The sequence below is a fragment of the Colossoma macropomum genome, unplaced genomic scaffold, assembly GCF_904425465.1.
Source record: "Colossoma macropomum unplaced genomic scaffold, Colossoma_macropomum, whole genome shotgun sequence".
NCBI lineage: Eukaryota > Metazoa > Chordata > Actinopteri > Characiformes > Serrasalmidae > Colossoma > Colossoma macropomum.
Window position 1 is genome coordinate 14,295,916 of NW_023494808.1, and position 11,829 is coordinate 14,307,744.

The 11,829-nt window shown below is 38.7% G+C and overlaps 1 protein-coding gene across 1 annotated transcript; it reads left to right on the plus strand.

Moving 5' to 3' along the window:
* Nucleotides 1-157: 157 nt before the first annotated feature.
* On the plus strand, nucleotides 158-10,895 carry npy2rl (neuropeptide Y receptor Y2, like). Its single transcript, XM_036557807.1, has 4 exons — nucleotides 158-363; nucleotides 4,598-5,253; nucleotides 7,691-7,847; nucleotides 9,763-10,895. Exons 2-4 carry the CDS (start codon nucleotides 4,619-4,621, stop codon nucleotides 10,090-10,092), a joined length of 1,122 nt encoding a protein of 373 aa, XP_036413700.1. The 5' UTR covers nucleotides 158-363; nucleotides 4,598-4,618; the 3' UTR covers nucleotides 10,093-10,895.
* Nucleotides 10,896-11,829: the final 934 nt, after the last annotated feature.

Sequence of the window (11,829 nt, forward strand, 5' to 3'; positions counted from 1 at the left end):
GTTTTGCCCAGGAGCGTATATGTGGTAAGTGGATCTGATAAAATGGATAATGAATAGAGAGAGAGAGAGAGAGAGAGAGAGAGCGCGCGCCCGCGCCCGCCCGCCCGCCTGGTGGAACACCCCCTCACTCTAATTTCTGTGACTGGGCTCTCTCTGGCACTCCCGCTGGAGCTCCTTCACGCAGAAGGGTGTCGGTTTAACAGTATTAGCGCCGAGCTAGTTAAGTCTTTTTTCTTTTAAAATTGTGAGTGAAATTGAAACGAGCCGTCGATGATTAGATAAATTCAAACGACGTTTTTTCATTGCATCGCTAATGATGTCTCTCCGGAGACGGAGATCTGAGACCCCAATCTGCAAAAACAGGTAAGTCACTCTGTTACTTTCTTAAACGCGCCGTTTGTGCGTTTATTTATTTATTTATTAATTTATTTATTTATTAATTATTTTTTTGGTGCTAGATCGTTCACTGCCAGGGAAGTTTAATCTGAACTTTCCACCGACTGATTAACGCGCTAATCGAGCCGCTGACAGAGCCGTATGAGTGTGAGCTTTAATAAGGCGAGATGAAGTAGAGTGACCTGCCAGAGAGCCTAAAGTTAGTTCCAAATGAATCTGCCAAGGATGGCCTGATTTGGTGTGAAGCTCAATCCAGTCAGTTTCTTCTCTCCCTGAGAAAAACAACAGGGAGTCTGTCATTATCTGCTGAAGATTTCCTCTGAGAGTGGATCTGCTATGAAATATTAATCTGATCCTATCCGGTCATTAACGCGGTGGCAGTTTCGAGTCCAGACAAAACGATTCGCAGATGACAGTTAGGCTGGTTTCTCTTCTTCACACTTAAAAAGAATACTTCTTCAAGGGTCGGTCCCATTTAGAAGCATGAGTTCTGTATAGAACCATTTCATGCTTAAAGGGTTCTTTGCATGATTGATTGAGAATGTGTTGTACATAGCTCTACATAGAGCTTATTTGAAAATGGTTCTGCATAGCACTGAAAAGAACAATGTCAAGCTTGTAACAATAGAAGAACCTTTTTTGGTGCTAAATAGAGACATTTTCACTATAGTTCTGTATAGAACCATATATCATGTGTTTATCATGCCAGAACTTTAAAAATCTGAAATGTGTATTGTGTAATGTGTATGCAGATCCCATTTTAGCTGATTTTAAATGCTTTTCTATTTTTAATTTTAATATTAATTCAGTTTTTTTTTATTTTAATATAGTTTTGTGATGTAAACTAAATCATAGTTTGTTTGGGTTTTTTTTGATGTGATGGAACTTGTAGAGGAACATATTTGGGAACAGGGGTCAAGATGACTACCAAGCAAACATTCCCGTTATTTTATCTGCTATCAAAAATGACACATGTTTTCTGAGTTTTTAATTGATGTTGAGTTTTTTTCATTAAAGTTGATGCCAAATATGAATACACAGTTTTTCTTAGAGGGCTCTGCATGTTCCTCTTCATCTTCCATGTGTTATAAAAATGCATGTTGTATGCCAAACGCTAACCTCAAAACAATTCATAGTACAATGTCTCAGGCACCAGACAAAGTCTTTCTGTAGTGTTTCAAAGTATTTCTGTAACTATTTTATGTAATAACTTTCTGTGAGTGAGCTTTTAGAGGCATTTGTTGCTTTGATCCCTGTAAATATTTCTGACTAATGTTTTTGATAGAGAATTTCACATTAGACCACTCTGAAAGACTTTTGACCAGAACTTTTGTGAAAATTGGTGTAATTCTCCTTCACCTGAGGATTTGAAATTCCAATGCAAAATTGCAGTAAGGTCATTACAGTCTAGCTTGTAACAGTAACTGAGAGAAGCAATTTAGTGAGGGAAGAAAACATGCACCCTTATGCAAGATATCATCCTCACTGATCTATATACCTCTTACTTGGAAACAGCGAGAGGCAACAAAAGAACCTTGTGCTGTTTTTGGCCACTCAGGGCTCCTTCAGGCAACTCTCAAGAGCAGCAGAAAGTGGATACTAAAAAAACAGATGGCACAGTGTATATAAAGTGCGGTGTTTGTGGCAGGTATGCATTTATAGCAACATTACTAGAGAAAACCTTTTAACTCATTCGAATGAAATTTTTAAATGAACACTCATTTGCCCATTGGACTGCAGAACTCATGACTTCCACAACACTGCATGCCTCTGCCCTGATTATTTTGAGGACATTTTACACCATGTTGAAGGCTCCTCAGTTTTATTTTCCAGCTGTAAGCTGAGATAAGCATGTTGAGGCAATGGCCTAACAAAACTGTAATACTTTTGCTGCTTAGAAAATCAGAAGCATGAAGGTTTTTTTTCTCTGTGTAACAGAAAGCACATCTTGTCTATGATCAAGATGTGCTTTCCTCTGAAAAAAGAATTTCCTCTGAAATTCTTCTTATTTTATACGCAAAAGCATTACAGATTTGTTAGGCTATTCCCTCTACATGTACCTGTCTATAGTTTTATATTACAAAGATGACAAAATAATATATACATTTTGAGATGTAAGCAGTAGAGCTAGGCTGCCTATGTCTGCGAGGGCCTTCTCTTGATTACACTCACGATTTGAGTGTTCTGTAATCAGACAGATCTCTAGACTGTGCGATGTGTCTACCTTGGGTAATCATGTCAGAAATTACCAGTGTGAGGCTTGAGCAAAAACAATGTCTATGAGTTTTTTCTTCTTGATATATTACTGCAGGCTAGTAATCATTATTTAAAACAAGTTTAAATCCCAAGCTGTTTTTACTGAAACACGTAAAATAAGTCTACATTCCTTGGACAACAGTCCCATCTGACATTCCTGGGCTGCTACTTCCATTGGTTACTGAAAGCAGGTAACAATGTTTCCAGTCTAACCAATACTAATGGTGTAGTCAACATTTAAGGCTAAGCAAAAACAGCCATATTAGAGGGTTATTTAAGGTGAAGCATTGTATATATTTGCAGCACATCTTGAAAAATTATATAAATATAAATAGTGTATTTTACATGTTAATGTCAGTGAACGAATTGAACTTACCAAGAGACGCTTGAGTCATGTTGTCATGGCCAAATGTGAATAATGATAATCTTACATTAGCTGATCATAACAGCTGACTTGAAAATTAGGATGTAATGCATACTTTGTTAGGAGGCAGTGAAAGACCAGTTATGGCTTATTTTCTTTAGACTTGTGGCGCTGATGGCAGTATTAACAAAATGCCTCAAAGATGCTTGGCTAGTAGCGCACATAGTGGAATACATTTGAAAACAAGAAATATTCTGGTCATAAAAAAGTCAAGATATTATCAGAAGGTTTTGATATCTAATGAGGAGGAGGCATGAGTGAAGAGGAAGGCTGCTTTCCAGATAAACTAAAGCTTGCATTAACAGTTGTAATATTAAGTGGTGGTATTTGTCAATGGAAGTGGGAAGCTGGTAATGTGAAAAGGGTCTAGGGCTCTATATCATTATTAAACCGACATGAATAGTAATTACTGGCCACAAAGCAAATGTATCACTAGACATACACTCCTGGGCAAAAAGGGGCCAAACCCAAAATGGCAAAACATTAAGCTTTTAATGGTCAACAACAAATCGTTAAACAAATAGATGAAGTAACTTAGTATGGAGAGCTTTTTTTTTGATTTCTTTAATATGTTGAAGGTTTGTGTAAACTTTGCAGACAAGAAGAGTTGGTATTTTTCCACTCAGCACTGGTGGCTTCAAACAGCTAAATATGTTTAAAACTGCTTGTGTTTAAATTTAATTTCCTAAAGTACATTTTTAACCGTTCACATATGGGTGATTTATATACCAAAACAATGTCAAAGTTTCTTCATCAAATGTACACGTCAGTCTATGACTGCCTTTTTTCCATAGACCTGTGTTTGGTATGCATGTGTCTTTTCAACATGACATGAAATAAAAAATATTGAAGTTTATTTCAGAAGAGATTTTAAAGTAGTTTTTAAATCCTATGAAAGTTAATGTTTATTAAAGGTTGTACTTACCATTTGATCACAAGTCTTACATGCAGTATTGTGCTCAGAATAGTTTGAACTACAGGAAGAAAATAAAACTGATGCAGCCTTTTTAGTCTTGTTTTGATTACTCAAGGCTTAGTGCAAAATGAAACAAATCTTAGGAGTATAGTTTACAGTTTTTCATGATTGCTTAGACACTGGAACTTGTTCCCAGGACACATGGTTAGAAACTGTTCTTTTGTTACAAGATACACATTTCCATCAAATTCCACACAGCTGATATCATGATTAAAAACAAAAACATCACAGTTCAGTTGAAATACTCCAGTTGCAAAGCTCTTGTTTTGTGGGCCAACTCTAACACTGATTGAACTCTTGAAGAATTGAGCATAAAATATTTTAGAAATGTGAAATAACATCTTTTGAAACTTGTGCTTGGAACAGGCAAAGCAAAATTCAGGCAGAATGCAAAGAAAATATGTAAGCAAGTAGTGAAGTATGAAATTAGGTACATTGGTGTTGTGCCATTACTTACTTACTGAGAGATTAAATTAGAAATAGTTTCCTATTAAATGAGCATAAGATCTTCACATTCTATGAAATAACTACCTATTTCTCCACAGATCATCATGATAATGTGACCAATGGATGGCATCAATATAGTCAATGGCTCCTTGAGGGCTGAGGTCATTACTAACAAAGTCAACTCACCTGATTCCACATTGACCCATTCTTTACTCGAACTGGGAGATAGCACCAAGCTGCTGGGAGTTCAAGTGATTCTTATCCTGGCCTACAGCACCATCATCCTCCTTGGCGTGGTAGGGAATTCCCTTGTCATTTACGTGGTTTGCAAATTCAAGACACTCCGCACAGTCACCAATTTCTTCATTGCCAACTTAGCAGTAGCAGACTTGCTCGTCAACACGTTATGTCTTCCCTTCACTTTGGCCTACACTCTACTTGGGGAATGGAAGTTTGGACAAATACTTTGCTTCACCTTACCTTATGCACAGGGTCTAGCTGTCCATGTCTCCACTATAACCCTAAATGTAATTGCGCTAGATCGACATAGATGTATCGTTTATCATCTGGAGACTCGGATGTCAAAAGACACTTGCTTTCTCGTCATTGCTGTCACCTGGGTGATAAGTGCTGTACTTGCTAGCCCACTCGCTATCTTCAGGGAGTATGGGATTGTCGATCTCTCACCAGGTGAATCAATTGAAGTATGTGGGGAGAAGTGGCCAGGGAGCAGCACAGATGGTACTCTTTACTCGTAAGTAAATGCCTCAAGTTTCATGCACTTTCTTGGTTTTTTCCTTATTCAGCACTGCCCTGTGATTGTGCGGTTTGATTTACCAGATTAAGCAGTTTAATTTAAATGTCATATCCACCATTTTACTCATGGAAGTTAATTATTTTGAAATAATGACTAGGAGAAACATCAGTTGTAAACTAAGTAATTTCCACCACCTGAAATTCCACTTTGAATTCCAGACCCTTTCTGTGCCTTATTTTGTGTGAACTATAAAAAGCTAAATTGTGCCACTCTCATCTTTCTTAGCTATAGACTTGAGACTTGTGTTTTTTTGTGAATTCCCCTTTTTCATCACCATACATCACCTGGGATCCTGGGAACCATTTTAGTTCACTTGTAGAGGTTTTTGGGGAGCTAAGAGTGATTTTCTTTTCTGAGATGCTTCATAAATACTTTCCCTATAGTGGAACTTTGGAAGTTCATTTCAAAATATTTCCATCATCTACTGCCAGTACCTCATACTGGCTTGGATTCCAGGGGAACAACAGAGGCTAGTAACCGAGGCTAGTATGCACTATGCGACAGTGGCCTGAGTAATGAGTTGTGCCACTCCAAACGTGGACATAGGAACACACACAGGGACCAGCACAGGTGCATGGAGCTGCATTAATGCATTATAAATAGGAGTATTCAGTGAAAAGACACAGTTTACTGTGAATTTAGTCCATAAACTAAAGCAGGGGTGCCAAATCCTGATCCTGGTGATCTACCACCATGTACAATTTATGTCCAACCGTAGTGTTCAGTCCCTAGGGTGATAGATCTCCGAGGCCAAGACTGGACATGCATTTCAGTGATTTTTCAATGATCCTCAACAACCAACCCAATAACTGTTGTGTGATCCCAATCCAATTGAGTACTCAGTCAAGCAGGCTGTAGTCTTGTCTGCTTTCTCCACAAGTGTAGCATTGGGCTGGACTTTTTGTCATGCTCGGACAGGTGAGGACGTATATAGGCTTTGCTTTAGGTGAATCAGAGTTGCATTTCTTTATCCAGCTGCCAGAGCATAGGAGCTGATTGGTTATGGCATTGAAGGTGGTGTTCTGCTCCATGGCAGTGCCTCTGCTTTAAGATTCTGGGCTTTGCAAATATGCTCTAAATTCTTATGATTAGTATACAGTACGAAAGGGTGAAATGCAGTGCAGGATGCGGCCATGGTTTTCAAATGTTCCCAAATTATATTATAACAAATTTACTGTCTTCAAGCAACTTTGCTTTTCTCTGTTCAAACCCCAGACCATATCTATATGGCATCACTAAATAGTGAGATGGCACTGAAGGCCATGTTCTGCTTGTCACCATCCCAAAGCTAGATAAAGCTGTTCATGCCATGGGGATCTATTTTGGTGTAGATTTTGCGTGCCTTGCACAGCTGGCACAGGCAGTGGATAGCACCAAGGTCTCGTTTAATGCCCTGGTAGTCAACAAAGGGCTTCAATACACCTTATTCTCTATTAAGAAAAAATGCATTTCATCAGTACAAAATTACTGTACAAAAGTAGGTAGTTTGATGAATTCTTGCCACAGTACCTCAGTGATGCATTCCATAGATCTCGTGTTTCGGTCTTTCCTCTGATGAGAGACGTGTTCTCAATTCTTCTAGAGTTACATTGTCATTGCTTGTACCTCAGGGTTGACTGGAGCAAGAACTCTCATGCGTCAGGTCATCCAAATGACCAAAGTGACGAGCTATTCGAAAGACACAACATCAGCTTATCAGGCCAGTCTATGGATCTGTACATGTACATTTATTAGAGAACATTCTATCTACTAATTTGGATTTGTGGATGAGCTTGACGAGTTGTTCTAACTGTCTTACCTCAGCTCAGTGATGGAACACCGACTTTTAGTGCGACATGGCCATTGTCTACTCCCAGGCTCTGCCAATAAAAAGCAGTGTAATAAAAGCTACTTTTGAAGCATTAGCTGGGAATAAATTGTGTACCTGGGTAAGGCATGCAGGACAGTCACCATCAACCCTCTTCCTGAACATCTGCTTTCATGCAGAGTTTAGTTCCATCTTGATCCAAACAATCAGGGAGTTTAATTAGCTGCAACAGGTGTGGCAGATTGTGGTTGAAACTAGATTCCACAGGAAAGTAGATCTCCAGGACCGGCGTGAGTAACTGCTGAAGTAGGATATGAAATGGTTGCAGATACAAGCATACAAAGTATTATTAATAACAACAAACAGCTCAAATAACTATTCAGAGCTCTAAACATAAACCAGGCACAAGAAACAGTTGCGCTAGAATTCATGGTTGGCAAACTGTGGTGGAGCCATGACAGGTGTGGTTAAATTTGATGTTGCATCAGGTGTGCTTGCAAATTCCTGACGCAGTGTTATTGTTAATTGTAGTTTTGAGGCTTTAATGTTATTCTGTTTTCCTTCCAGAATCTCCATGCTGCTGCTGCAGTATGTGTTACCCCTAGTGGTCATCTCTTTTGCGTACATCCGGATATGGAGTAAACTCCGCAACCACATCAGCCCAGCTGGCCGCAATGACCGTCACCATCGTCGTCGTAAGACCACCAAGATGTTGGTCACCATGGTATGTAATGCTATTAAGTCAATACTACTTTGTAGTATTTTCAGTAGAAATAACCTGGATTTTGATATGCTATAATGCATATTGTGAAGAAAGCTAGCAAAACTAATTCCCTGAACCAATGACAAGCAGTAGAAAACATATTTAGCATCACATACAAAACATGGGCAATATATATGTTGGATCTACATCTTATATTTTTATTTCTATATAATTTTATTTCCTTCTTTTGATGAAGTCCTAGAAAGGATTTTTTGTACAACCCAAAGAAGTCGGGATGCTATGCAAAATGTAAATAAAAACAAAATACAATGATGTGCAAATCATTTAAACCCTATATTTCATTGAAAATAGTGCAAAGACAACAAATCAAATGTTGAAACTGAGAAATTTTATTTCACGTTTCAAAAAAGTTGGGACGGGGGCATTGTGTTTCATCACCTCTTCTTTTAACAACACTCTGTTAGCATTTGGGAACTGAGATTGAGAGACCGGTTGCTGTAGTTTTGAAAGAGAAATGTTTTACTGTTCTTATTTGATATAGGATGCTCAGCAGTTCAGGGTCTGCTTTGTCATATTTTTCATTTCATAATGCACCAGATGTATTCAGTGGGTGATAGGTCTGGACTGCAGGCAGGCCAGTTTAGCGCCCAGATTCTTTTAATATGGAGCAATGCAGAATGTGGTTTGGCATCGTCTTACTGAAATAAGCAAGGCCTTCCCTGAAAAAGATGTTGTCTGGATGGCAGCATATGTTGCCAAAACATGTATATATCATTCAGCATTAATGATGCCTTCACAGATGTGCATGTCACTCATGCCATGTGTACTAATGCACCCCTATACCATCATAAATACTGGTTTTTGAACTGTGCACTGATAACAAGCTGAGTGGTCTTTTGCCTGGAGGACACAGTGTCCATGATTTCCAAAAAGAATTTCAAATGTTGATTCGTCAGACCACAGAACCTTTTCCACTTTCCCCCAGTCCATTTTAAATGAGCTCAGGCCCAGAGAAGGCGGTGGTGTTTCTGGATCCTGTTTATATATGGCTTCTTCTTTGAATTTTAGAGTTTTAACTTGTATTTGTGGATGCAGTGACTAAATGTTTTCATAGACAGTGTTTTTCAGAAGTGTTCCTGAGCCCATGCAGTGATCTTCACTACAGAATCATGTCTGTTTTTAATGCAGTGCCACCTGAGGGCCCAAAGATCATGGCCAGCAAATACTGGTTTTTGGCCTTGTCCCTTGAATACAGAGATTTCTCCAGATTCTCTGAATCTTTTAATGATATTATGTACTATAGATGATGAAAAGCAATTTTTTTTTGCTATTTTACGTTGAGAAACATTATTCTTGAATTGTTGCACTATTTGCTTGTGCAGTCTTTCACAGAGTGGTGAATCCCTCCTCATCTTTACTTCTAAAAGACTCAGCCTCTCTGAGATGCTGTTTTGATACACCACACTGACCTGTTGCCAATTTACCACCAGGTGTTTTTTTAGCATTATACAACTTTATCAGCCTTATGTTTGGCCTATCTGAACTTTTTTGAAACATGTTGCTGGCATCAAATTCAAAATGGGCATATATTTTTCAAAAAACATAAAATTTTGCGGTTTCAACATTTGATATGTTGTCTTTGAACTATTTTCAATGAAATACAGCGTTTAAATGAATTTCACATAATTGCATTTAGTTTTTTTTTTTTACATTTTGCACAGTGTCCCAACTGTTTTTGGAAATGGGGTTATATTTTGTAGACAGGTCACCTACTCACAATCATTCACACTCTAAAATAACTTTCTTTGAACGTTTTTTTTTGAGAGGACAGATGAATTTATGTAAATTTACTGTGATAAAGCCATTGGTCATACTACATGTGTTGGAGGCTTTGTGATGAATTTTCCTGTTGCAGGTAGTGGTGTTTGCTGTGAGCTGGCTGCCCTTCCATGCCTTCCAGCTGGCTATTGACATTGACAGCAGTGTTCTGGTCATGAGGGACTTTAGGCTTTTGTACACTGTTTTCCATATTGTAGCCATGTGTTCAACATTTGCCAACCCACTTCTCTATGGTTGGATGAATCGAAACTACCGCAGTGCGTTCCTAGCCGTCTTTCGCTGTGAGCAGAGACTTGATTCAATGCACCCTGAGGGCCATGACACCACTGTGGTTCGCAACAAGACCAAAAAGGCGCTTGAGGCCCAGGATGTGTTAGCAGCCCATCTCAGTGCTACAGATGTCTGAGGGAATATTAAATCTCTGTGGACTAATGGGCTAGGCAGAATCCATTCTTGGTTTGTTGTCCTGGAATTCAACAGCAGAGGCTGCTTTGGTGAGCTCTGAATACAGACTTTCAAAAAGGATCCTTGGGAAGATCCTATGGAAAAGATAGGTGTGCTGAAGGCTTTTTTTTAATGAGATGGATACGTATTTGGAGAGTGTTATGTTGTCTGCTTAAAATGATTCTTTACACTAAAATGGATCTCAGTGATATCACTCCATATCTCCAGCTCCACAAATATTCCTGCATGCATGCAGGCAAGAGGCTGAGGCACTGTAGTGCACTTTGGGATGGTGTTAACAGCAATTACTGTTACCTCTCTTTCCATCCGCGCATTATTGATGCACAGTTGTTGCAAGGCGGCACTCTTTAAGAAGACTGGACTACTGAAGAGAGAAAGTGGACAGGAGAGAAATGGTTTTCAAAACCATGATATGAATGTTTCAAAGATAGCACAGCTATCTAATAAACTAAGCACATATGAAAAGACCTTTGAAGGAGAGAAGACTGAATGAATGTAACACCAAGTTAATACATTTGCATGAGCAACAACTGTTACTGTGATCCACAACCAAAAATGACAGTGTTGATATACAAAAATGTGCTTGTGTGCTTTTTACTGTACCTTGTATGTCCTCTGCTTTTGAAATTGTCATGCTAGATGAATGTAGTGTATAATGAATGAAACCATGGCATGTTTCCACAAAGATGGAAGGAAACTGTACTTCATAATGTTTAGTAGATTCAATTGGTTAAATAAGATTTATAGATGTGTCAGGGCAGCAAAATAAGCTGCCCGTATAGACTCATTTGCTTTTTTAATTTATACCTACTTTGTATTTAAATTCATTGTTTATTGAATCAGGTCCATTTACCATATAGGTGACCTTTGTGGTTTTACAATGACAAATTGTAATCCATGGGAGGATCTCATATCTTTAATTGCATGCCCCTGTTTCCTTTGCTTGCATCATTTCCTCGTATCTTAGCTCCTCCTAATTCCTGGGAAGAGGGAGGAATTGATGGCAAACATGTCTGACAAATGAGATGTCCTTCATTTAATGGTAACTTTAATCACCTGTTACTGGGCTAAACAATAAACACTTTATATCTGTTGTCAACTGACTTTTCACATCAACATGCTTTATTGAAATTCAAATGCATCAACAATTTAATTAACTTTGATCAACCTTTCATCCAATAAAAACACGGCACACGTCATGCTCTGTGATAAAAAAGGCTTCCATGAATTTGGAGATCCAGCCCATCTGTTTCTCTGCATAATGTAATGGTCAATGGTAAGAATCACCACAGAGCAGGGATTATTTGGATGTTATCACATTCTCAGTACTGTGGTGACACTGACGTGGTCTTGGTATTTTAGTTAGTGTTGTGCCAGTACAAGTAGAACAGCTAGAGCATTATTGCTGGAGTTTTTAAAGACTCTATTAAACACACCTATATTGTTAGTACACTGTGTAGATGGTGGACTGATAACTCATCTGCTGTAAAGTCTTCCACTGGACCTTCAGTGGTCTGGCCACAGGATGCTGGTGGTTTCTGGCTACAGGACATTGTTGGCTGGATATTTTTAGTTGGTGGACTATTTCTCAGCCCAGCAGTGGCGCTGAGTTGTTTCAATACTCCAATAAACTGCTGTGTGTGATCCGCTCTGTGCGGCACATGCACACTAACATACA